Raw genomic sequence first — 26,643 nt, 5'->3', positions numbered from 1 at the left:
CTTCTACATTTAGTGAACTACGGGTATGTGTGAACCATCTCTGTGTCTTGGTGGTGTTTTCTGTCAGCTGTGTCCTGTTTGGACGGAGAAAGGTGTTTGCTGGAACAGGCAGTCCTGCAAAGTCAGTTCCAGGTTGTGTCAGCTTTTGAGTTGTACAGGCATGTCCTTGTGCCCAGTTGTCTCTGATGCTATTTCTAGACTTCATCAGCTTCTTGGCAGCTTTGTGCAATCTGGCATGGCTTTGTCCAGAGGGAAGGGATGGCAGGTGGCCATGGGGAGAGCAGTCCAGAGCCCACCCCCACGATTGCCTTTGCAGCAGGGCCAGGACCTGCAGTTGTTTTGGGTTTGCCGTGGGGTGCAGGAGGAGGCGGATGAACAACAGCTTTGGTAAACAGAATGTCCAACCCAAGGCTTGTGTACTTGATTCCAGCCTTGCTGAGAAAGGGCCCAGCGTATCCCTGACAGGAAGTGATCCTTCCGCTGAAGTTTGAACAGGGCCTGGTTTGGCTCTTTAGCTGTGCCAGGGACAATGGGATACTAAGGAAGGGTGTGCATCTGCCCCCGCTGCCTCCACCCACCTTGCTGGACATGGCATGGGGGCCCTGGAGCAACTTGGGCCGGCAGAGGCCTTCCAGAGAGCAGCAGGGCAGGGAGCTCTGTGGAACTTCCTAAATGCCAGTGAGCCTGAGATGATGGATGTGTGGGAGCTGGAGAGCACCGAGCATCCCCAGAGCTCAGCAGCATCGGGGCTCAAAGGCTGCTGGGGAACTGTACGAGGGAAGGGAAGCAGCAGCAGAAAGGAGGGGCTTGAGAAAAGCAGGTTTGGACATCCTGCAGAATGGCTTTGTGGGGGCTTGGCTGGAGATCAGCACTGGCTGTTAGGTGCTTTAGGGACAGGGATCCAAGCCCATTCCCATACGATCCAAAAGGCCAGTGGAAGCAGTGGCACCACAGAACATCTTGGTGCCAAACATGTGGATGCCAGCTGGCAATCCAGCCATATTTCCAGAGAAGTGAGCACAGGGATAGAAGTGGCAAATGTGGGACATGGTCTCTCACTCACCACTTCCCTTTCCATTCCCTGTCCTAGACCAAGCTGCTCCATCAGTTTGACATTTCTGCCAGGTCCCAGCTAACAGCATGGCTAAATGTCTTCAGGCATGAATGGGGGCAAGGCTGGATGCCTGATCTGAGGAGTACTGTGTTCTACTCTTTGCAGGCTTCCTTGCTGTTTTCCAGTGGTGGGGATATGAAGAAGGGGTCATTGGGACCACCTTTGATCCCCCCAATACGCAAGGCAGTGAGTCCCCCTGTGAGCAGTGCGGCAGCGTCTGTCCCAAGCTCTCTGCAGCTGGATTTCCAGGAGTCCCAGGAGACGAGGTAAGCCAAGGTGTCTGCTGCTCCAGTGTGCTGTTCCTCTCGCTCTTTCAGTCTTGTGAGGTTATTTTCCACAGTCATGTCTCCCATGTATTTAGGCAAACCTCCGTGTATTCCCCATTTTGCCCATCTGTGGTGATCCAGCGCAATGGCAAACCCAACACCATATGCCCTAAGAGCAGAGGTGGTTGTGGGGAAGAGGAGGCAGGGCTTAAGAGCACCTCAGAACAGGTCCTCTGCTGGAGGAGAGGACTTGGCTGCTGATTCCCTCTATGATGTTTGTGGTGTCATTTGGGAACTGTATTGCATGGATCTGGATACTGCAGTTCTTTGAATACTGTGATCCTTGACTGTCAACTTCTGCAGCCATGAGAATATGGCAGGGCAAATATTGGCTACTGAGGAGGTGTCTGCAAATTCAGGTGCTGCTTCTGTAAATGTCAGGCGTGACTTCTCTGTGCCTGGGCCTCCACCGTGAAACCAGAGCCCAGATAAAACTTGGGGTACAGATGTATAATCTGATCCATGTCTATGGGCTTAAGATCAAAGAGGGCAAGGTGCTAGAGAAGAGTTATAGGACTGTACCTGATGCAAAGATATTGGCTTGGATATGTGTGTGAGAAAATGTAGCTGTCAAGCTTATCCTAGTGACAAGGATAAGGAAGGAGTCACAGAAGTATCATTCCAATTGAAAAGCATCCGTAGGGCTTTTAAAGTGCAATCTGAATATCCTTACCTAGCAGCTGAGTTGGAAAAGGCCTTTTTGTCCTTGAAAGAGCAAGCAGGTGTACTGTCATTCTCAGGAGAGAGCAGTGCTATGACCCCATGTAGCCCGAGACTGTCACCAGTGTAAGGCATGAGCAGGCAAAGTCAAGCTTTGTCAGGAGAACAAAAGTAGCTGCCCTCCATACAGACTTGTGTCTCAGCTCAGCAGCTCTTGCTGCTTCACAGAGGCTGTAGGAGCCACTTGGCTCCAAAAGGAGAGAACTGGGCAGGTCTGATGCAAGTTGAAGAATGACTGCTGTGTTTCAGCCGGAGCTTGGCAAGCTCTGTGGGACTCCAGCAACTGAAAGCTTAAGGACAATTCATCAGCTTTGCAATTGGGTTTGCAGTTGGGTTGGTTTGCAGTTTTGCAGTTGGGTTTATGTGTTGCATTTCCTCCTTCATCAGGGGGACCTTGCTAAGAAGGTTTGCCTCCTTTGATGCTACACACATTCCATGCCCTTCTCTTTCTACCTGCTCATATGTTCTTTTGTCCTCCATTTTCTCAAGGCCAAGATCCAGCAGCAGAAGCAAAGAGAAGAACTCTGAACATGCAAGTAGGTACAGGGCATGTCTGTCCCTAAAATGACCATTGGAATGCTGATCCAGGGGTGGCATTGGGACATTTGGGTTGAAAACCATCCTGGTTTAAATTTCTTCGAATCCCTTTCAATTCCTTGATGGGCTCAGTGGACTCTCCCAGAGCCTGGTCACTGGGAGTGTGCTCCGGTGGTGCAGCGAAAATTACTCCAGGAGCTGCACTGGTACCTTGGGGCTTGGGAAATGTGCCACAGGAAAAGAAAACATTCCTCTCCATCCTGCACATGCCTTTCGTCTCCCTGCACCCTTTCTAAGGTCATAATTAGTAGAGAAAAAAAGACATTTAGCATGAAAGGAGAAATGTTCCCACTCCTTCCTCCTGCCTTTGAAGGAGGACACCTTCCCTTGGGGCAGTTTCTGTGCTGAAGCCTTTGCGATCTGAAGGAGATTCATGGACATTGCCTGGTTTTGCATGGGGAGAAATAGGGAAACCTCCTTAGACAGAAAGGCCTTGTTAATGTTCCAATTAAGGGGAAGGAGACTTCCAAATGGATGCAGCCTATGCAGGACCAGAGTTTGTCATCCTCTGACAGCACAAGCCTAAAGCCACCTATGGCAGGTTCACGATGGCAAATCTCTTCCCCGACTCTCTCTGCCTGTGTCAGTAGTGCAGGCTGAGGCTGGGGGAGGAGATGGCTTCTGCCCTGTCCCCCCTCCCTGCCTTGCCTGAGCCCTGACAAGAAGAGTTGTGCCAGACAAAATGCAGTGTCTGGTGCATGTGTGTCAGCCCCTGCTTTCAAGTTCAAAGCCTCAATGACAGTGGTGTTGTTCCTTTGCCATCTCTGGGCGTGGAATGATAGGAGAGGTGAGATTTGAAGGAACAATTTTGCTGATGCAGAAAAAGGGATCAGATCCACTGGTCCCTTGCCTCAGGGTTAGTTCTGCCAAATCCTTGGCAAGGCCCCTTTGGAATGACTCCGTAATTGCTGATATGCAGCTGGAATGCTGAATGCATCTGGGGAGAAGTATTGCTGAGTATGTAAGGTGGCATTTTAGCTGGATTAATTCTGCACTAGAAATGAGCTATCTCATTAAAGCTTACCTGTTACGCTTTTATAATTGTGCTGACCATTCTACAGGGGAAAAAAATCCTGATTTAAGACAGTTATTCCTTTTTACTGCCCTGCTGCCACATGATTTTATCATCGGTGGAGGCCTGTACAGAATGATTAGTTCTCTGAGTTTTAAAAGCTCCGTTGGAGAGCATTTCAGATTAACCTGCCCCTGCCATTTCCATTAAGAAAATTTTGAATTGTCAGGATTAGCGAAGATCAGAAATGTTTTGAGGCAGGTCATGTTTATGTTGGGTTTGGGTGTCTCTACAGGGGAGAAAGCAGGGAATAAACCCCTGGAGCAACAAAGCAGAGAAAAGCTGGAACGTTTGCATGAACAATGTGCTCCCTACAGATATGGGCTGCTTGAATACTGGGGACATCTAAATTTGATTGCAAATCTTCTTTTGCTTCTAACACATGGTGCCATTGTTTGTGTCCCAGCACTGCCTTTGTTGTAAAGAGAAATAAAAACCACCAACAAAACCCAGCCGAGAACTGAGGGGGAGTTACAGAAACAAAGGCCTTGAAAACTGGCTTTGGAAAGCAATTACTTCCTAGGTGGAATTGTCAAATTCTAGAGACCCCCCTGTGGGTTGCCAACTGTTTGGAAGGAAAGGGATCCCCAACTAGTGGATGAGCCATGAGCAGCACAGAAGCAAAGTAGTGGAATGTCTCTCTCCTGTCCTGCCAGCTCCATAGAGTTCAGACCAATTATAGTGATGCTAGTCTCATGAAAAATAAAAACAAAGCGATCTTCTCAATATTAAAACACCCCTCGAGTGCCTCACCCATTAGTTGTGGTGATTGTAAAGGTGGGAGTTCAACTAACTCACTTCTTCCCTTGTACCTGATCTACAGCTTCTTCTGAGTCTACAACAAAAGCCCAGAGGAAGAAAAAAAATTCATGGTGTGTGATAGGACCTGGGATGCCTCTGTTCCCAAGGGACCTGGCTGAACTTTTCGGCTTGGTGCCAACTGACGTGCGGAAGCCCGGCCTTGGCAGTGCAGGTCTCCGCTCGCAGCCTGCTCAGGGGGCCTTGGCCCAGGAGCCCCGGCAGGGGCAGCTGAGCAGCGCTGCCCCCGGGGTCACTGCCAGGGAGGACACGGTGAAGGCTGAGCATGGCTCAGCCTCACAAAGAGGTAAGGCGGGAGCTGGGCCGCTCTCTGGCGGGAGGAAGGCTCTTGTGCCAGCCTAGAGAGCCTGGGCACATTGCCAGGGAACAGTTCTGCCCTGCATGTGCCCCCTGCAATGAGCTGTGCAGCTCCCAGTGCCCCGTGTAGCTGTAGGGCTGCTCAGCTGTGGGGCCGGGAGAGGAGCAGGAGGGTGCGTGTGCAGCTGAGCCATTCCTGGAAAGCACAGGGCTCTGGGCTCCCTGCTGTCCCAGGGCAGCCCAGAGGCCAGGCTGTTCCTGTGCTGGCTCTCTGGAAGTGGGTCAGGGTGTCTCCCTGGTCTGCCTCAAGTGGCTGCTGGCAGGAGCGTGTTTCCCTGTGCAGCTCTTTAGAAGTTTCCAGGGACTCTCTCCAGCGAAATAGTGTAGCTTCAGATGCTTTATGTTGGCATTGTGGCCTCTGTTATATTTTGTGTCTCCACTTTGCACTTGGGACTGACTGCACTGCTCCCAAGGAGGTTACCCTGGAGTCAGTAGTTTTTCCCTATTAACTTCCCAGATGCTCTTACCTTCCAAGGCCTTGCCCCCAATCCAGAATAGCCCTCCTTCCTCAAAGCCCATATCTAACTCTTTTTTATTATTAAGCTGACCATTTGCAGGGCAAAAAATCCTGATTTAAGACATTGGTTTTTGCTACTTTGCTGCCACGGGATTTTATCCTCTGTGAAGCCATGTAAAGAGTGACTCATCCTCTGAGTTTTAACAGCTCTGTTGGGGAGTATTTCAGAACGAGTTACATTGTTCCACTTCCATTAGGAAAATCAGCCTTTAGTCAGACTGGCCTGAAAGTGGCCCAATCTCACACAGTTTAGAATGAAAATCCTCGGGGAAAGCAAATGATCCCGTTTCAAGAACACAATTCACGTTTGGCTAACACTCCTGCAATCCTAAGCTTTTCTTTTCATGTCCTCTAAAATATTGCAACAAAGAGAAGAAAATATTGATCTAAATGCTTACAGGTATTAGAACCCAGGAGTTCTTTTAGGACCCAGGAAGAAGATGTGTACTAAAATCAGCATGAATTAGGGCAGATAAGAATCTCTGTCAGGAGCAAGCTCCGTCTCTGCCCTTCTCTATCAAACACAGCGGCTCTCCAGCACCCAGGGGTGAGGCCTTCATCATGCAGGAGGTTTCACTCTGCTGGCCAACAGAGCAATGCCATGTCTGCTGCCAGTGCACTGTGGCAGTAGCCCATCCATTGGGAGAGGTTCTAGGCATATGTACCTTGCTGCTCTCAGACACAATCTCTGGGCCTTATCAGAGCTCAGCAGTCTGGAAGCTGTCTTGCCTGTTGCCCAGCGTGGCGCTGTTGGGGGCTTGAAGTGTGCCAGAGATTTACAGGAACCTTTGCTTCCATTAACAGGCCTCCCACTGAGCCAGGCCAAGGAGACGGATCACCCCACCGGTGCTGGCCTTACGAATGCCGAAGCCCTGAAGGATGGCTTTCAAAAGGTGAGGGATAAGGACAGGGATGAGCAGACTTCCTTTCCAGTGACTGTTTAGTGTTTGGCCCAAAATGTCCCTGAAAATCATAATCTTCCACTCTTGGGGGATGGGGATTCTCTTGGGAATATATTTGACAGCTCCAGAGCAATTGCTTGGCTATTTCCAGTGGTGGCAAGGTCACTGGTTTGGAGATGGTGCTAAGGTCATGCCAGAAGCATTCTTTATGTGCAAATGCCCTTGTAGAGAAGTTCTGAATGGCAGAGCAAGCTACACATCAGTGAATGTGGGCAAAGTGCATCCTTGGAAGCACAGAAGCAAGGATTCTAATGCTGAGTGTAAGCAAGGCTGCAAAATAAAATGGGAGACTTTGATTTTTCCTGGTTACCTTTCTTGCTGTATCTCACAGCCCTCTCATTCTCAATTTTTCCGCACATTAACATCAATGTTTCTGCAACTTGTTTTCACGTGACTCCTCTTTTTGACCTCACGATCTCCGAGAGCAGCTGAGTCCTTCAGAAGCCAGAAGTGAGAAACTGCTGCAATTCCTGGCCATGAGTGTTAAGCAACAGCTAATCACCCCTCCTTGCTGCGTATTGCACATGGTTTTTATTCTTCCTGCCATGTAGGAAGGGAACTGCCTGCCCACCGGTCACGTGGGCTCTTCATCTGTCTTGGAGCACTCCTGTGATTTTCTTGCTTCAAGCAGGGCCTCTTGACATAGGCGGAGAAACAGTACCTTGGAGCAGTGGAAGGTTATGGCAATAAAGCGTTCCACCTCACTGTGTGTAATTGCCAAGGTGAGGACAGGAGACATTCTTCAGGAACCATTGGAATGTACATGGAGCTGCATCAAGGACTGTGGAACTCGATGGACTCTGTGCTCCTGATGAGATGTTGTGTCTGGTTTGTGTGTCTCTGCTTACAGTCTCTGATGCATTCCCATTGCATGTAGATCCGTGCTGCATTGTGCATTTTGGCTCAAAGGAACTTAGAGCGGAATCCAATGGGGCCTTTGGAGACAGAGATCAAGACAAAGAGAGAAAAGGAAACGTCCTTGCAGCTGCCTCCACAGACAGTTGACCCCAGGGATGCAGCTGCAGCAAGTAAGTGGTTGCTACACCTGGGGTCCTTTCTGATCACTCGCTTGCCCTCTGCACAGTGTTGCCCTCAGACTGGGGGGCTGTTACACTCGCATCCAAGTGGGAGTTTGCATAGGATGTATTTCCGGTCCCCAAAGAAAAATGGAGAGGCATGAAGTGTCTTGCCCAGGGCCTCACTGAGTCAGTAACAGAATATCAGCTTCCCACCTTCCCCTCTGAAGTCCTTCAGAGTGTAAAATTCTGTCTTGCAAAGTACACTGGGGCTTCAGACTCTCTCCTGGCTAGCAGCCTCCAGGAAAAGTGGGTCCAAAAGAATGCTTTTCAACCAAGGTGCAACCTGGAAGAAACAAAATTCAACTTCTTCTAATGAAAACCCCAGAGACCCTTCTCCCACCACTCCCTGCTGAGGAGCTGGCGCTGTAGAGCTGTGCTGAAGCCCCGAGCCAGTGCTTCTGATGTAGCCCCAGGAGCAAGCAGCGTTCCCGACTGAATCCCGGCTGAGGGGCTCTGACTGCAGTGCTGTGTGCGCTGCCCCAGGGCAGCAGCAGGGACCTCAGGAGGCAGCACTCAGCCCGAGGGCATCACGCAAGGTTATCTGCGCTTTCTTTTGGGAACTTCCCCAGCCAGCCTCTGAAACAGGGAAACAAAAGAAAAGCAATACTGGGGTTTCCTTGTTTCTTCAGGGAAGCATCCCTGCAATTTGGTTTGAAACCAGAAGAGGGTAGATTTCGATTAGATATTAGGAAGAAGTTTTTTATAATGAAGGGGACGAAACACTGGAAGAGTTTGCCCCGAGAAGCTGTTGTTGATCGATCCTTGAAGGTGTTCAAGGCCGTGTTAGATGGGGCCCTGAGGAACCTGCTCTAGCTGAAGATGTCCTTGCTCATGGGGGCTGGACTAGATGGTGGTTAAAGGTGCCTTCAGACCCAAACTCTTCTAGGAGTCTGTGATTCTGTGATCACTTTCCCATGGTACTGTGCCACTGTTATACTTGAAGTTCGTTGGGATAACAAAGAGACGTTACCCAGCTCCAGCAAGTTTTCTGGGCCTTTCCATTGTCAGCCTCCACTCCCAAGCTCCTCTTTGGTCCCTGCAGGCTTTAGCCTACTGCCTGTCAATGGCACAGCTTCCAGTGTGCAGAGAAAACACCTTGGTAGTGCCTTGAAGGAGAAGGTCTTGAGGAAGCAGGACAATGTGCCCTTACTGCCCAATAAGCCCATCATCCATGGAGACGGCAGCTTCCCACGCAACTCCTCAGGTAAGCCTGCTCCACAGCAGCTTTTTCCTGCACCGGTTTTCCTTGCACAAGGAGCGCAAACCGCCTCCTGCCTCAGCCACCACAGCTGGGATCTTGGGTTCATAGCCTGTGCTGAGAATGGACAGCAAATCTACTCTTGAGTTACTCCAGCTCGGCAGTACTGGAGCACTTGGTTCTTAGAGATCCATTGGAAAGCTGAGCTGCATAAAGTAGTGGTAAAGACCTAAGCTCTGGCTTTTGCCCATCCTGATAGACCAAACTACAGCACTGGTGCCAGGAGGCAGCTGTAACTGCAGGGATGAGCTCGGGGCAGTCTGGCAGGGTGTGCTCACTGTGCACCTCCGAGTACCACCACGATCAACTGTCCGCTCTCCATCTTGGCCCTCTGCCTGTGCTGCTGTCCGGCTCTGCAGCCAGCTTTCCTGCTCTCCCAGCAAGGGTTGTCTCTGCATGGCAGTCAGCCACTTGGTGCAGCCGTGCTGCTGCTCCCAGAAGTGCCCAATGGCTTCTCGCTGCTGCCATCCCACGGCCTGCAATGCCAAGAGGGAACAAGCAGCGCCTCCTGTGTCACCCCACCCAAATACAGCGGCCTGTGTAGCAGGTGACAGCCAGGAGGGGCTGCCTGGTGCTCCCAGGCTGTTTGCTGCCCGCCGTGAATACACAGCACATAGTCCCTAGTGGCTCTTGCCTCTCCTTTGAGGGCAGCCTGCCTGTGCTATGATCCTGAGTAGGGTGAGATAAGAAGAAGGGAGCTAGGAATGATACTTTGAGTGCTCTTTTCTAGTGATGCTACTTCCATGGTCACAATTGACCAGAACTAGCCTGACGTGGCTCCCCATTCATTTTGAATATAGATGTGTACATCGACATCCTGCTGCAGTGACACCACTGATGGCAGTGACAGGGCTACATCAGTGACAGCCAGATTAGCTCCCATCTGAATATTCTAGATTCTGTGCAATATTTAAACTCCATCATTTGAGACAGCTCAGATGTTTCCATGTACACATTAGAAAACTACCTGTTGAGTGCATGACATGAAATTTATGATGAACAGTCCTTTTGATGACAAATGGGTTTCATAAGAAATGGATTTATCATCTGAATTTTCTCATACCTTGTAAACTGACTATCAAGAGAGTTCATCTGCCCACAATTTGCATCTGTCTTTAGGTATTCATATCATCAATTTGCATTTGGAAGGCTTTTTTATCAACCATCTGGGCTAGAGATTCCATTTTTCCATAAGAGAAAGCTTAGGCTTGCACAGTGTGCACACAAGTCCATTTGATGGCAAACAAATTTCACCTCAGCATCTTTGAAATACAGCCAGTGTGTACTTTACTGAAATAGTAAAGATTTGTGATGCTTAGAAAGAACAAACTCCATGAACTACTCCCTTCCCAATAGCAGGCTGAAATGTAAGTGCACTCAGCTGCCCTCTGTCTAGAGCAGCTGAAGTCAATGGGAACAGAGGCGCTGTGAGGTGTGAAGGGTCAGGTATCGCTGTTCCCTGGTAGTTGCTCTGAGGGGATTCAGCCGGGCCCAGCAGGGCTCGGTTGTTCAGGCTCGGCTTGGTGCTGTCACGAGGCAGCTGCAGGTCTTTCCTCAGGGAGTTGCAGAGTGCCTCTGTCCTCAGGGCTCGGGGAAATCAGGGCGCTGAGACAAGAGAGGCAGCTGAGGGGTCCCTCCTGGGGTAGCAAGTCCTGCTGGTGGGCACTGTCTCACAGGGAGTGGGAGCTCTGCGGCCTCAGGAAGGTGCCGCTGGCTGTGGTACCTGTGGCACTCGGGAGCTGGCGCTGTGTGGGCAATTGTCAGGTTTAGCCAAGGAGCTGTGCCCAGCTGGGGGGGGCTGGGAGAAAGCAAGGAGCCAGAGAGCAGGGAATTCTCTGAGCCAGTGCCAGTTTGTACCTCATGGAAGCCTGGCTGGGAGATGGGGCTGCAGGCCGCTCCATGGCGGGGTGCCTTGCCCGGGGCTGCAGCGCTCAGGGCTGACCCTCTCCTTACAGTGACCCCGCAGACGGCCACTGGTGCCGAGCGCCGAGAGGAGCCGCTCCGTGGGAAGGGGCAGAAGGACGGAGCCTCTTTGGAGCCACAGCAGTCCTTGCTCGAGGCACTCTCCTTGCTCAGCAGCGATGACTGGTAAGAAAGGCCCCGTTCCCTCTTTCTCCCTCTTAGCGTTAAGGTAGGTGAGGAGAGTATCTTGCTAGTGCCTCTGAGCCCCAACAGCCCAGAGGGCCGAGGGGCACCAGTGAAACCACTCCAGAGCAGAGAGAGGATAAAGATTTGAGAGCAGCCTTTTCTTGGCCTTGCTCTGCAGCAGTGCTCCAGCTGCAGCAGGTCCGTGCTGTTTCCTCGCTTTGCCTGCTGCTCTGTGGAGCTGCAAAGGAAATCTTGAGGGAAGAGAGAAAGCTGTGGGACAAGATGATTTGCTGGCTGAAGCCAGAAGCAGGATGGCAGCAGTTTGGAGTGTAGAGATTTGGGTGCCTCGGGGCCCAGTGGGTCTGAGTAAGATTTGTCTCTGGCCCCACTGCTGGCAGCAGTGGCAGGAGTCGGGGTCTGCCTGTGACCTTCCGCATGTGAGTCCCAGGAGCAGCTACAGGGAGTTCTTCTTTCTGAGAAATGCACTGAGTTGTGCCATAGAGTCACTCAGCCTGTCATTAGTCCTGAGGGGCTCATGGCAGAAGAGAAGGAAAAAGAAATAAAATCCTCTAGGAATCTTGCACTTTTGCAATTCAACTGTTTCCTTCTCACTGCTTCATATGGGCCTGAGATGTTTTGTCAATACTCACAATGTGTCCCAAACTTAGACACAGACAGAAGGAGGCCTGTAGAAGCCCAGAGGTGGAAACCCCACAAATGTTAGGTGATATTGGTTGTCTCTTTGATGTCTGGGTTATCATCTACTCACTGCTTCATTCACACTGCAATAAGGACTCCATTCACCCTGGGATAAGCAAGAAAAATCTGCCACGATGCATCTCCTTGTGCAGTCGCCTTTGCCCTGCCCTTTCTCTTCTGCTTTCTCTTCCCCATTTCTGTTTGGTGCCCTGTGAGGTGCAGAGAGCTTCTGCAGCTTTGGGGGGGTCCGGGTGACACTCAGGGATGCCCGTGGCATCGGTCGCCAGCCCCGCGCTGCAGCCCCGATGCATCACGCGCCTTCCTGTAGCTCAGGTCCTGCACAAAAGCAAGTGCTGAGAGAGGGAGTTGTTTGCACCTTGTAAATAACATGTTGCTGTTGTTGTAGGTAGGGGCTTTGGGGAAAAGCCAGGCTTTCAGCTGTTCTTGCCCTGGTGTGGAATCTTCTGGGGCATCCTGCTGCTTTCCTGGGGAATGTGTGAGGTGGAGTGGAGTGGGTGACAGACAGGCCTAGATTGCAGAGTGGAAACTCAGCTACAGAGTGCCAGTGCAGACTCTCACTGCTGAACTGCCTGCTGGGGCTGGCAAAGAAGGAAAATGCCCCAGACACAGCCCAATGGCACTGTGTCTCAGGGACAGGGACAGGGAGGTGACAAGAAACAGCAGCATGGCACGGTCTCACAGCTTCCATGTTGGGAAATAGAATTATTGGGATCAATAAAAGAACTGTGCAGGCAATAGGCCTGGAAGTTTTAGGCTTGTGTGTGAGAAAACTTTCCATGGGAAAGTCCCTGTGTGAAAGATAACAAGCAGGCCTGAGAAACAGAGAGGGAGTGAAAAACTTGCAGCTCTACTATCTGGGATTGAATGAGGGAGATGAGCACTGAATTCTTTTGATCCTAACAAGACTATGGAAGCTTGCCAATGTAAGTCCAATTATGTAGAAATAGAAATGTGTTTTGATAAGCTTTAAGCCACTTAGGAGTTAACAAGCTGGTATACTATATAAGTGCCTTTGGACTGCTAATAAATGGAGTTTTATGGAGTTTGCTTTATCAGCCATGTTGGTTTGGGCTGTTTCTCTCTCCCCCCACCGGGGCCCGGGCTCCTCGTCCCACTGAGCTTCTAACACTTCCAGGAAGCACTGACATAGGGACTTCATGTGCCAGAGACTTCAGAAAGGCTGCCTTGTTAAACGGCCACAAACGAAGACTCTGAAACCCCTCTATTTGCCTCTTGGATTTGTGTATGCTTTTGACAGCCACAGCAACCTGTGGCAGCGAGTGCCACGATTTCATCAAGTACTGCCTGAAAAGCACCTCCCTTTGTTTGACTGAGCCACCAGCCTGGTAATTTCAGAGGGTGCTGCCTAGTTCTTGGGTGGAGAGAAAGTCAATCTTTTTGGTACTTGCCTTTCAGGGAGCTGAAGGAGAAGGGACTCTTCAGCATTAAACACCTGGCTGAGTCCCACTCAGAAGTCCTTCTTTGTAGACTTCGTGAGGTTTGCTTGGCACTTACCAACGAGGTAAGAACATTGTTCTGAATCGTCCTCCGTGCTTCATACACGGTGTGTAGAGTAGATATGTGCCTGTTCATCTCCCTGTGTGCTCAGGGACTGCCTTCATTTCTGTTTCTAGACCTTATATTTCTCATGTCTGTCAGCTCTCTATAGGATCTGTGTGCACGTGTAGCTCTATTTACTGCTAGGTCGGGCACTCTCGGGCACTCTCCTCTTGGAGCGAGCTGCCATTATCATGCAACGTGCAAATGCAGAAACGGAGACACCAATTATGTTATTTGCTGCAGTCCAAATCTCTGCCCAAGCTGTGATTCAACCCTGCCAATTAGTCTGTAGACTTGAGCCTGTGTTTTCTGTTTCCTGGCTGAGGGCTTCAACTGCTGCTGTTGCTTTTTCAAACAGGAGTAAATGACTCCTTTGTCTTTATGGCTTGTGCCTTTATGGTTTGAGAGCAGCCCTTGCTTTAATTTGTTTCTTTGTTTTTTGAATAAAAGGGCCTAAAACCAAAGCAGTGGACATTACAGAAGAGTTAAGTAGAACACTTTAAGTGAAATAATATGTTTCAGGCCTGCAGTAAGCAGGCCTGAGGCCTAGCACAAGTTGGTGCCAGAGTAAGTGCCTTTCTGTGCTTGTGCTCTTCTGCTCTGCCTGTGCTTTTGTGTTCCCCAGGACACAGCTGGAAGTGTTGTCGTTTCCTGGGACTTTTGTCTAAGGCAACTGGTTTTCTTTTCAAGGTGATTCTTATGTTTCCCCTCATGACTTCCCCAGGTGACCAACCTTCGCTCAAAGGTGTCTTACTGTGCAATCGTCACTCTTGGAGAGCTCTTTGTGACCTTGCAGAAGGACATGGACTCGGAGGTGGATGAGGTTGCTCGGGTCCTTCTCCAGATGGTGTGGAACTCCCCAGAGTTTGTTCAGAAAGCAGCCAGTCAGACCCTGGGAGTCATGGTGGAGCATGTGACTCCTGCACGAGCAATGACTGCTCTCATGGACAGTGGAGTCCAGTAGGTTCTTCTTGTCTTAGTGGTATTCTTCACCTTCTATTGTGTGGGGGGGAGAAGGGCTGAGAGAGAGAATGGGAATGGTGGGAGGGAAGGGTCCTGTATCCTGCATCTTCTGTGAACTCAGTGACTTGATTCTCCGATCAACCTCACTTCTTTCCTCTTGTCACCTATTTCTGCCCTCGTGCAGCCCATTAGTTGACAGAATCACAGAGCTGTAGAATATGCTGAGTTGGAAGGGGCCCATCAGGATCATCGAGTCCAGCTCCTGGCCTTGCACAGAACACCCCAAGGGTCTCACCATGTGCCTGAGAGCGTTGTCCAAAGGCTTCCTGAGCTCTCTCAGGCTTGGTGCTGTGGCCACTGCCCTGGGGAGCCTGTTCCAGTGCCCAGCCACCCTCTGGGTGAAAAACTTTTTCCTGATATCCAACCTCAACCTCCCCTGACTCAGCTTGCTGCTGCTTCCTGGAGTTCTCCCAGTCTGTCCGAGTTGCCTAGATGTGGTGAATGGCGGGCAAGTGAAAGTGCCTGCAAAGGCTAAGGATAGAGCCCTGTGGTTTTGTGGGAAGAGGGACAATTGCAACTGCAGCTGTGAGCGCTCTTTGATATTTCACAGCCCTAACCACAGAGGCCCTGGGAAAAACCATGCATCCTCATTATGCCATTCCCTTGAGAAGTAAGGAGGGTTCTTGCTGGGGCATGGAGCACATGGGGGACAACGTGCTGGGTGTGGCACAGCCTGCACAGCAGGTGCAGCTCCGGCCAAGAGGAGTCTTGTATGACTGTCCTGGCCTTAGAGCCCCCCTTTCTATTCAAACTGATGTCTCATGTTAGCCTTGAGATGATGAATCACTGTACAGGCACCTTCACAGGCCGACTGCCATGGGACAGCTGAACCAGGTGCTGCCTTAAGTGTTGGTGCTGGGCCTGATAGTCCCCAAGAGACACTCTCTAGAACAGGACAACCTGGCTAAACTGACTGCCACCCTTTCCTCAGCTTTGGAAAAGGGGGAAACGTTCAGATGTATCTCTTGCCAAGCCTCACAGAAGAAACCGGCTGCATTGCTGGATATTCTGCAACTTCATGTCCCACAGCGTGTTTTCCCTGCATTTGTTTTTTTCCCAAGGTCTGCAGATTTGGGGGTAAATGGGTGGAAATATCCTCAATCCTGCTGCGGCTGTCTGTGTAGCGGCTGGCCCCTGATGGGTCAGCCTGGCTTGGCTTTAATTTCCCTCTTTCTCCGAGTGAATTTGGGGAAAGACATTGAGTATCAGATAGTGCAGGGAGACTGAGTTCCTCGCTCTTGCTTGCAGGCAGTCCTTCTGTACAGGGCTAACTTTGTGGTTCTCTGAGGACAGAACCTTCTACAGGTGTCCCAAGTGTCAGGGAGAATCCAGGCCTCCTTCCCCCAGCAATGACAGGGAGCATGCTCTGGCCAAGGCCTGCGCTGTGTCCCTCTGCTCCCTGTGCCCCAGTGTTTGCTCTCTTCTTCCCAGGAGCCGCCACGTCCAGGTGCGGAAGTGCGCGGCCCAACTCCTCCTGTCCTTGATGGAGAAAACTGGAGTCACGAAGCTCGCAGGAACGCCCAGGGCTGAGAGGCTGGCGCACGCGGCAGGGACGCTTGCTCAGGACTGTCACGAGGACACAAGGTAATGATCTTCATTTCCCCTCCTAAAACAGGAAAACTGTTGGGTGTCTGGCTGTAAGGGGCAAAACCACAAAAGAGTGGAAGCTAAAGGGAATATTAAGTTACCTCACTGTGTGGATGAGGTTCACAGAGTCACGGAATACGCTGAGTTGGAAGGGACCCATAGGGTCATCGAGTCCAGCTCCTGCCCGTGCGCAGGGCCCTCCAAGGGTCACTCCATGTGCCACACACTCCATGTGTCCAAACGCTTCTTGAGCTCTGTCAGGCTTGGTGCTGTGACCACTGCCCTGGCTTGTCTGGGGAAATGACTGTGCTGGGGAACCTGAGGTTGTCCCGCAAGAGGGAGCATTGCCAGCTTCCTGGGACTGGAATGAGTCTTTCCTGAGATCAAAAGAGCCATCAGATGAGGCAGTCAAACAGTTTTGCTTGGCCTTAGGTGCACAAGACAAAGCCAAAATGTTGGCTAATGTTCATCACTGAAGGATCCCATACATCTCTTTCTCATTAACTTAAGACTTTCCTAGAAATATTCCAGGGATCTTTAGCCAATGTATTCAGTCTTTCTAAACCTCTTCTGCAGATTTCTATAATGCTGTTATCTGGGGCTGAATGACCTCCAAATTGCTTCTTGAAGAAAACTGTGGTTTCCTAGTGGCAAAATCAACCCAAACCACCAAAATCCCCTTACTTTGAGGATTAAATTCCCATTAATAGCTGCCAAGAACACATGAGCAACTAGCTGCCCCTGTGCATACATATGGTATAGAATAATCAAAAGCAAGCATGAGGCATTTGGTCCTGGCTTCCCTGCCAGTTAAAGAAAGGCAAATGACTGTGCAATGGCAGCAAGGCACTGCTAATAAGCTCTGACTCAAAGCAGAGGTGTTTCGCTTGTTCCCTGGGATCCTTCGATGCCACAGAAGCGCACCCACAGTTTCAGAGTGAGATTGTATTTTCTGTTGCCCCACGTTCTCCTCTTGCCTCTTGTGTTCAGCTGACAGCACTGTGCAGTGACAAGTGGAGGTAAATCTCTCTCTTTGCTGAGTAGGTAATGCCTTCTCATGCAGGTATGGCAGCTGCTGAGTTTAAGGTATCAGCTTATTCTGTTAACACTCCTCCTTTGTTTGTTCACCTTTCTTTCTTTCTTTCTTTCTTTCTTTCTTTCTTGTGTTAGGCACTATGGACAGGAGATGGTGAAAATGATGCTGAATCACCAAAAATTTAACAGGCTTTTGGAACAATCTTTTTCCACCCGTGACCTGGAAGATATTCTGACAAGAATTAAGAAGAAAGTAAGTGCTTGGTAGGAGACATGTCTCCTTTGTGCAAGTATTGCCACTGCTGATATAAGATCAAACATACCTAATCTTATCTCATTCCTTTTCTGCCGAATCCTTTTGCTCCTGGGAATGAACTGTTGATCCTCAACCTGTTCATCTGCAGAGCACAAAGGAACTGATAGTATTAGGGGAAAAGTGTAGTATTGGATATTTTGAATATCGGCCACAAACAGGGAAGGGAAAGAGGAGAAAATGGGTTTACATTTAAGCATAACCCCCCACCCCACTATCCCTACTCTGCCCCCAGTGACGCAATTAAGTGAGAACAGTGCTTCTGGAGATAACAGAGTCTTTGCAAAAGACACAGGAAGCAGTAGTGCCAAGAAAATTTCCAAATATACAAAAGATGTCCCAGTCAATCCCAATTACTACAATTACTGTCTGTCTTCTGGCAATACTGCCCTGCTGTCATGCCCTGTGGAGCTGGAAGAAGCTTGGTGAATTCAGCAGCATCCAGTGGAAAATCATTTGTTTGCCTGGAGGTTTTTTTATTCTTTTTACCTCCATTATAGAAGGGAGTGTGCCTTTGTGCAGCAACAGGGAGAATGAGTGTGGAACCAAATCAACTTCCAACACAATGGGCCAACCTCCAAAGAGTCCAAATTTTTCTGCAGCTTCCTTTAAGAACATTCGTTCCCTACCAGTTTGCATTATTCCCATTTATGCTCAAGAGTAATGCATTTGGGATTTTAGACTGCTGCTCAGTATGGTAGCAGCCACAACCTGCCTTGGGCTATTGAAAACAAAGAGTTGGCATCACTGAACCTCTGGCCTGTTTCCTTCTGTAAGTTCCGAAATGTTTGCCTAAGCCTTGGTAGCAGCGATCCTGGTTCTAAGTTGTGTTTTAAACAGGTAATTTCCTATTTTACATTCTAAAGATCCATGGGGTTTCTTTATGCCTTTGTAGGGGATGGAAACGCAGAAGGCTGAGCACCCATCTGTCCAGGAGCCTGTGAAGAAGAGGAGCGATGGCTCGAAGAAGCCCCAGGCCACATTGCCTTCTAGTAAACGGTACTGAGCACTTTAGTTAGATGTGACAAAGCACATGACAAGCTTTACATGTCTCTTCCTCAGGAAAATCTTTCCGGTGGAGATGACCTGTGCCAGAGATTGTTTCCTTTCCCTACAAATGCTCTATCAAAAAATATGTCTCCTTCTGCATTACTCTGAACACAACTTCTCTGGAAGGGTTTCCACAAAAAATGGGCGACAAAAAGACACCCATCGGTTGCAGCTCAGAAGATCCAGTGCAGTGGCAAGGACAGTGCTGTGGAGGCTGTGAGAGGGCCATGTCTCCACTGCCTCACTTGGGACAAGTAAATTCAAGCAGGGTTTTTTTCCTCTGCGAGCAGTCTTTTTCAGATGGGGGTTTTGATGAGAAGTCCCAGTCTTGAAGCAAGATGCCGTTCCCCAAAATAGCACTTCCCATGCATGTGGTTTGGCCTTCCTGAATCATGGTTTTCTTACCCTCAGACAGTACCAAGATGAGTAGTAAGTAGCAAGCCAGTTCCTGAGCAACTTTGGTCAACAGGTGTCTCAATGTGGACGTTTTGTCTTGACATTCCTGTCCTTCATACCGTTTGCTTGATGGGCAGCATGTTTGGTTTATTTCCCCCTGTGCTGCAATCAGCATTTGAGACAGGAATTTGGTCCTTGCTGTCTCTTCCTGCCAGTGGGAGAGCTACTTGTACCTGTTGTCCTCTGATAACAGAGGGGATTTATTTAGCTCTGTCATGCTCAGCGCTGGCAGGAGAGTGACCACATGGCTCAGTAGCATAGTCAGGATCTTCCCATGCTCATGGAAGACACCGGCTGATCCAAGAGAGTTGTTCCCAGTGGGTTTATTAAGCTGTGGATCTAGTCTCTAGGGAAGCAATCATGTGAGCGTAGTGCTGGGATGTCTGGCTTCTGTTTTTATCCCTGTTACTGATTTTCTGGATCCTTCAGATATGCCCCTATCCATCTGTTCAGATGCATCTGAGCTACTTTTCCAGATTGTCATGCCTGCTGTAGAGACACTTCTCCAGAGGGATGAGTTTCCTTATTATAAGACACACACCTCCCTCATGATGAGGCATATAAACTTGGAAGTAGCGTCTCTCTTTCCTCACAAAGCAGTGCGACATGTGTACCTGGGAAGCTGTCTGGAGATAAGTGAGATGCATCTCATGCGTGGTTTTGCTGAGTAAGCACTGGTGAGAATGTTGCTTGCAGATTGTCTCCTGTAATGATTGTCATGAGGTGTCACGTTGTTTTTCAGGTCAGGATTTTCTAGCTTGAAATCACATCATTAGGAAACCTCCGCAAGATGTTCTGCTCACAGTTAACCGAAGGTATGATCACCAACAGGTCCTCATTTGGTTTTATTTTCCAGGGTGAAGTCTACCTCTGATGAACGCCTCCTACGCCGCCCAAAAGCCCAGGTCACGTTACCTCTGGCTGTGAAAGAAACGGAGCCACTCCAGAAGCTTTACAATCTCCTGGAAGCCAAGGAGTTTAAGACACGGATGGAAGGAGTGGCACTCCTCCTAGACCTGTGTAAAACCAGCCCCCAGCTCGTCTCCACTAACACTGTCCAAGTATGTAGGGTGTCTTCATTGTTCCTTTCCTTTAGCTCCTTTCCCAAGCCTGTAGCAGGAAAGTTAATTCAGTGTGTCTTGGCACTACATCCTGGCTGTGTGGGACAGGCTGGTGCCTCTTACCCTGAAATATTTAATTCAGCTCCACGCTTCAGGACAAGTTATTTCAGTCCAGATATATTTGTCTGGCAGGTGCCTATTGATGTTGTTCATCAAATGAGGACAGAGTTTTCTGCTGGTGTAACTTCTGCTGTCTCCTACTCCCAGTTGGGTTAAGTGAAGGGAATGCAGCCACTGAAAGCGTGGCAATTATTCTCTAGACAAAAAAATGGGTTTGGATGGGGAAGAGAAGTATCAGGCTGGGCAGGTTTAAACCAATTTTTTTCAAAGGATACTTCTGTAAACTCCGACTTGTCTTGCACAGGCACAACTCTGGCTACTCGTTTCCATCGGCATCCCTATTCCTCTTGGTAAAGACGGTGCTCACCCTTCTTGGGGGGGTCGTTTTTTTCTCTTTGGAAAAGGAGGGAAATAGCTAGGGACAGATCTCTTCCTTCTCCTCCCAGGAGCTGCTTTTTCCCTTTGTCCAGAAAATGGTGCCTGATAATGTGGCTGTCAAGGGACTGAACCTGCTCTAATGAGAGCGGTACAGCACATTAAATTTCAGAAGTCTACCTGCTAGGTAGACAATTGGTCTGGATCCTGGAAGAGTTGATCCGAGCCCTGCACTTCTCCAGACACAGGTTCTGAGACAGACGGAACAAAACCTGGATCTCCTCCAGCCATAGTTTTGGCAAAATCATAACTGCCCTCAGAACTTGAGACAACTGTGTAGAAAAACGGGCATTGTAAATATCTGGTTCCATACTTGGAAAGCAAAGATACTGTTTTGCATCAATAAATGGGATTAATTTAATGATTTAGATGTGGAGAGAAACACCATAGGAACTATTCTGTCCCCGCCCAAACCTCTTCAAAATATATGAAAATCTTTCAACCAGCATGAGGTTGCGCAACCATTCCAGTGAGTGGCCCACAGGAAAATTGTGCAAGCAAGTGCTGACCTGACAGGAAGGATCACTTTCATCTTTTACATTGCTGAGTGCTCATTTCTACATCCCTTCCTCAAACAAGGACATTTTAATCCAGCTTTCATGTTGTTTGTTCTCTTCACAGATTTTTGATTATTTTGTCCCGAGACTTGGTGATACGCACAAGAAAGTGAAGCAGAGGGCGCTGGACGTGCTGGCTGAAATCATAGGCGTCCTGAAAGATGCCTTAAACCCGGTGATCATCTGTTTGGTTGAAGGAATAACAAACAACCTAAACTCAAAGGACCCCGGGGTTTATGCCGCAGCTGTGAAAGCGCTGGAAGCATCCATGGCTCACTTAGGTAAGGCTGAGCCCTGGCATGGACTCTCCTCAACTGTGTCTCTGCCTCTGCAAGTCAAGAGAACGCTGAGTGCCTTGACAGCTGTTGTTGTCTGTGGAAACCTCCAGCTGACATCCACCAGAAGCTGTGCAGGTGCAGTCCTTACGCACCAGTCCCCCAACAGGCCTGAATGTGCATCGGCATTTCCCAAAAGTCCCAGGAGCCCTTGGCTCTGTGCTGCTTGTCTGAAGAGGAAGTGCTGGACTACAGCTTTGCTGGAATTCAGGGCCAAAGGGATTTTTGGAGTTTGCCTGGTCCCCATTTGACTTCCCAAATGAATACCTTTGCTGTTGGCATGAAGGGACACCGGGGCATCAGAACCTCTGCAGAGCAGCCTCCTGGGAGGCTCCACATTATAGGCATTAGCTTCATTAGGACAGCAGGATCAGTTCTTTACTGCATGCTTGCATGAAGATCATTTGGGACCTCCTTTTTGTATCTCATGCAGGAAAGGAGCTCTTAATAATACCCTGCTACTGAAACCCACACTGGGGTGTAGCTCTGTAGTGGTTCCCAATGAAGCAGATTGCCTGCTTTGTCACTGCCAGCCCTGGTGACCCTGTGAGGGACCACAGTTCATCCCACACACGTTCTGTCTCCAGGAAAAGCTTGCCTTGGCTTATTAGAGTGGTAGGACTGGAGGCTTGCAGGATAATGCAGGCAACAGCGTCTAAACTCAAACAAGACCCCCAAAACCGCAACAGATAGGCACAAGGAAAACTAAAATACATACGACGGTCAAGTATTGGGAAATCAGTTCATTTTCCAGTCTCTCTGCCAAGATCTGATTTCACAGATGTTACCGAAACCCACAGGATACTGAGGCACTGAGCAGTAATAGCTCTTGTATGAGTAACTTGGTGTCTTGTCCCTAGATCCACACAGGTAACCTGCAATTTAAAAACAGCTTATCCTTCAGGTGGGAATGGATGTGTGAATTTTGGAGCCTTCTCACCCTTTTCCATAGGGGAGGGAGAAGATCACTTCTGCAAAGCTCTGGGATGCAAAACCTTTTCACTGCTTACATGTGATTGAACTCTTGAGGTCCCTGATGTGAAATGTTTTACATAGCTCCTGGTACAGCAGACAACTTTGGATTTATAAATGTGAAAGGAGAGCTTTTCTTTTGGAATTTAAAATCCTCCCAAGTAGGCTGGAAGGAAAGAAGAAAGGGATTCAAAAATCGGCAGGAATTTCCTTTCTTTTACAAAATGTAGTTGCCCCTGCCCTTTCCCTCCCCACTGGCCTTTGTCTTATGACCTCAGAAGAGAGAGCAGAAATGTGTGTTTCCCTTGTAGATAAAGTATCACTGATGAAAGAGTTCAGCCACCGAAGGAGTGAACTGAAGGGCCAAGCTCTGCTGGATGTCACGGAGCATCTCTCAGGTATGGCCTCCCCTTCTAAGCCAAGAGGTCTTCCGAGGCAGAATTTACAGGGAATGCCAGTGAATAGACAGGTCCAAATCAGGAGGTGCTGAGCTTGTCCCTCCTGCCCAATACCCATGGAAGGTGTATTGGGCAGGTTTTCCCTGGCTGCTGCAGAGGTGTGCAGCATCTGAGATGGGGGCGGCGCTCGGCCTCGGGGCTGAGCTCTCACTGGGGCATCTCAGAAGCCGCCTCCAGGAAAGGGAGGGGCTAAAAATTCCCAAGCTGGCTCCTCTCTTGGAAGCTCCGGGACAGCTCTGATCCTTTAGGGAAAATGGTGGCAAATGCTGTTTCAGGGGATCCATTTGTTTTGTCCTCACAGAATTCTTGCTTTGCTCTTGGAAAGTTTTGAGGTGGAAGCCTGCAGTGCCTGGGGGTCACAGCTTAGGTCAAAACTCAGCCCACACGAGCCTAACGAGGCCCGGATTTTGTGCAAGGCAGCCTTTGGGGGCAGAGGGGCAGAAGCAGAGTGCTGAGGCTCCCTGCCTGTGCTGTCAAAGTGCCATTGGACTGAGCATTTCAGGGTGTGCAGTCAGGGTCTTCCTATGTCAGCGCTGCCCAAAATGCTCCAAATGCAGCTGATAATTGATTGCTCAGAGGAGCTTGCTATGTCAGCAATAGCCAAGGGATGGAAAAATGATAATCTCAATATATGCTAGAGAAGACAGTGTATAGCCTTGCTTTATTTATAGCCTTGCTTTAGCTGGGGCTAAATCCACTGCTAATTATGCCAGCATCTTTAAATGCAAGGTTTAATACACTTTGTGTCTTCATTCTGAATCTCAAAAGGGCACCTTCAGCGATTGGAGTGTCAAAGGCCCTTTACAGAGCATTTGAATAAAGTAGATCTCCAGGAATAGGGAATTTAGTTTTGCAGCTATTTTAATCTCTTCTTCAAATAAAGGAATTCAACTGGAATTAGGACTTCTCTAGAAAGAGCAGATGCTCTCTCTGAGATTTAGTGGCAATCTCTCTGAGATTTCTCTGCGCAAGTTGCGTAGTGACCGATGTCTTTAATTGCATGTAAGCTCAAATGAACTCCCATTTTAAAATGGGTACTGTAAGCCTTTTCCTGCTTAGCAGAATTGGTTTTAGGTACTTTCAGGAGCTGTTTAAATGTTGATGACTGCTGGTGGATTAACAGCATAGAGAAAATGAAGTCTCTTCCACCACAGAATAATCAATGGCGACTACATAACATTTTGCCTGGTCAGAAAATAAGAATGGTCCCCAGACCATATCAGGTTTTGATCTCTCAGCCAGATCTGCCATGCAAGGAGCCTGTTGGTAGTAAATTTTTGTCTGTGTTTGATACAGTTCAGAAAATGAGCAGAGAGCAGGCTTTGGAGACAGCGGGAGAGAACACTTGTGTTTTGGTTACATTTCTGTCCCCTGTGTAGCATTCTTCTCTCTCTATTCCCCTATTTCAGCGCACATTGTAAGAAAAAATGCCATTAACACTGTGAGGGGAAATGCCATTAAAATTTGGAGATGCTCCAATGCCATGGCAATGGGGTCTGGCTAATTACCTAAGACAGCCTGAGGTTTGAAACAGCTGTTTGTTAGAAGCCACAAAAGCCTTCTGCCAAAGACACCGGCTAGTCACTGATGTTTCAAATCCAGCTGTCAAACAGCACCCATCTCTGGTGGGCTGGAGTTTCCAAGTGTGTTCTAATACTGCCCTTTGCCGTGTGCCACCAAGCAAAGGGAAGAGCCAGATGAGACTTTTGGCACTTGACATCAAAGGTCACAACAATGGAATCATCCCTTTTATTAGAAATCTCTCAACTGCCTCTCTATGGTGCATTTCAAAATCTTTGGCGTGGGTTTCGACAACTTCTAAATGGAAATAAACGGCAATTTGACATTTCAGTCGCTGTTCATGCAGAAATAAATTGTGGAATGATTTAGTAAAGGTGTGAAGTCTGCCACAGGTACAAGGCTCTGTTTGGAGAAATTAGTCCTGAGAGCTTGGTGGTTCTGTTTCGGGGATGTTCAGCTGCTTTGCCCATTTCTGGATCATGAGGCTCTCACCGTTATTTCACTGATCTTAGCCAGAGAGACTCCCAAAATCACAAGTAGAGGTAGATCCTTGTTTGCATTAAGGCTGGTGGTTAAGAAGTTTGTGTCTCTCTTCCGGCAGCGCTTGTGGGATGGGTTTATCCCAGGAGCCCCGAAGTCGTCCAGCGCTACGCCCTGCCCGTGCTCTGGTCCTTCCTGGGGAACAAGGCGCTGCCTGTCCGAAGCGCCAATGTCTGCACTGTGGTCACCAAGCTTGCCTGCGCCCTCTACAAGGTGATGGGCGCCAAGCTGAGGAAGCATGCTGCCAGCCAGCCTCCGCATGTGCAGGAAAACCTCTCCAACATTTTGGGCTGGTGGAGTGTTGATGACCTGTAGAAAGATGACAAAGTGCTGCGTTGGACACCTCCGGATGTGACTTCTTAGCTGTGCCAAAAATGACAGAATGCAAAGGAAGGGTGTGCACCTGCCCCCGCTCTCTCCACCCCCCTTCCTAGTCGTGGCATAGGGTGCCTGAAGCAACTTCCGATTGAGGACAAGGTGAAGGCTGAGCATGGCTCAGCCTCACAAAGAGGTAAGGCGGGAGCTGGGCCGCTCTCTGGCGGGAGGAAGGCTCTTGTGCCAGCCTAGAGAGCCTGGGCACATTGCCAGGGAACAGTTCTGCCCTGCATGTGCCCCCTGCAATGAGCTGTGCAGCTCCCAGTGCCCCGTGTAGCTGTAGGGCTGCTCAGCTGTGGGGCCGGGAGAGGAGCAGGAGGGTGCGTGTGCAGCTGAGCCATTCCTGGAAAGCACAGGGCTCTGGGCTCCCTGCTGTCCCAGGGCAGCCCAGAGGCCAGGCTGTTCCTGTGCTGGCTCTCTGGAAGTGGGTCAGGGTGTCCCCCTGGTCTGCCTCAAGTGGCTGCTGGCAGGAGCGTGTTTCCCTGTGCAGCTCTTTAGAAGTTTCCAGGTGGTCTGTCCCATTAAATACATAGCTTCAGATGCTTTAGGTTTGCATTGCGGCCTCTCTTATATTTTGTGTCTCCACTTTGCAGGCGTGACTGGCTACAGTCTTATCAAGAAGTTTTCCTTGGACATTTCCTATGTTCCCTAACCGTCAAAGCCCTTGCCTCCTGTCCAGAAGAGCTCTCTTTCCTCGAGCTCAGGAAGAGGGTTCTGCCTGTCTGAAGAATGTTTGAAGATTTGGATTTTTACATTAGGCTTTGTAGTTACAGATGTACATATGTTCTGATATGTAGATGTAGGTTTGAATAAATGTGTTGTGATTTTATCTTTTAAAATTTGAAAATAGATTTTCAACAGTATATCTTTTACTTTGAGGGGGTTTTTTTCGGTTTTAAATAAAATAATTAAAAAAAAAAACAAGCCGAGAATGTGAGACCTGCTGGCCTAGAGGTTGTCAGAGTGCAGCTGACTCAACAAGCCACTGTCTCACGGTATTCTTTCCTCACAGGGCCTCTCCTCTTCCTCTTTTGCCATGTTTTCTTCATGTCATTTGTGCTGCTGTTTGTTAGTTAGCATTCCAATGGGGCCACCTATTACCATGTTTGGGGGACAATGGACCCAGAAGATCCTGTGTAGTCTACATTTTTCTGCCTCAATGTATTCTGTGCTCACAAAAGGCCTGAGCAAAGCAACAAAGAGAATGTGCCCAAATCCCAAAGCTTTGCTCCTTTGCAATCTCAGACAGATCTGGCTCAGAGGTGTCTTCAATCACAATTCCATAGGTAAGAAGAGGACGTGTATTTCACTGGCAAAAGAGGCACTGCTTTGGAAAAGGCATCTGTATGTATATTTACCCAGGACAGCAGTCCAACAGCGTTGTTTGCGACTTGTTTGCAGAAGGATGAGCGAACTGTGAGGTTATTGAACAGGTGACAAGGGTTCCTCAAATCTGTACTGCAGCCTGGGTGCCATTCAGCCCAGAGTTATGGGATAATGGCGTAGTACATCCCACACACATTCTGCCTCCAAGAAAAGCTTGGCTTGGCTTAATCGAATGAAATAAATAGAAGAGCAATGAAATGCACATTTAAACTCGTCACTTTAGAGTGATT

At 49.1% G+C, this 26,643-nt stretch overlaps 1 protein-coding gene across 1 annotated transcript; it reads left to right on the top strand.

Moving 5' to 3' along the window:
* The first annotated feature begins 1,249 nt into the window (after window positions 1-1,249).
* LOC138107016 (TOG array regulator of axonemal microtubules protein 2-like) lies at window positions 1,250-25,679 on the top strand. The gene is made up of 18 exons (XM_069008347.1): window positions 1,250-1,380; window positions 2,650-2,696; window positions 4,653-4,934; window positions 6,327-6,415; window positions 7,362-7,512; window positions 8,606-8,767; window positions 10,777-10,909; window positions 13,046-13,151; window positions 13,914-14,149; window positions 15,644-15,796; window positions 16,970-17,087; window positions 18,043-18,146; window positions 19,510-19,714; window positions 20,891-21,107; window positions 22,445-22,531; window positions 24,714-24,963; window positions 25,087-25,163; window positions 25,621-25,679. The coding sequence occupies exons 1-18, from the start codon at window positions 1,250-1,252 to the stop codon at window positions 25,677-25,679; spliced, it is 2,607 nt and encodes an 868-aa protein (XP_068864448.1).
* Window positions 25,680-26,643: the final 964 nt, after the last annotated feature.

The sequence above is a fragment of the Aphelocoma coerulescens genome, chromosome 3, assembly GCF_041296385.1.
Source record: "Aphelocoma coerulescens isolate FSJ_1873_10779 chromosome 3, UR_Acoe_1.0, whole genome shotgun sequence".
Taxonomy (NCBI): Eukaryota; Metazoa; Chordata; class Aves; order Passeriformes; family Corvidae; genus Aphelocoma; species Aphelocoma coerulescens.
This window is presented reverse-complemented; position numbering and strand designations above follow the sequence as displayed.

Coding starts and splice junctions, on each gene's coding strand:
- LOC138107016 (XM_069008347.1), top strand. CDS start 1,250: ATGAAGAAGGGGTCATTGGGACCACCTTTGATCCCCCCAATACGCAAG. Junction 17,088..18,042: donor TGACAAGAATTAAGAAGAAA/GTAAGTGCTTGG, acceptor ATGCCTTTGTAG/GGGATGGAAACGCAGAAGGC. Junction 21,108..22,444: donor AGCATCCATGGCTCACTTAG/GTAAGGCTGAGC, acceptor TTTCCCTTGTAG/ATAAAGTATCACTGATGAAA.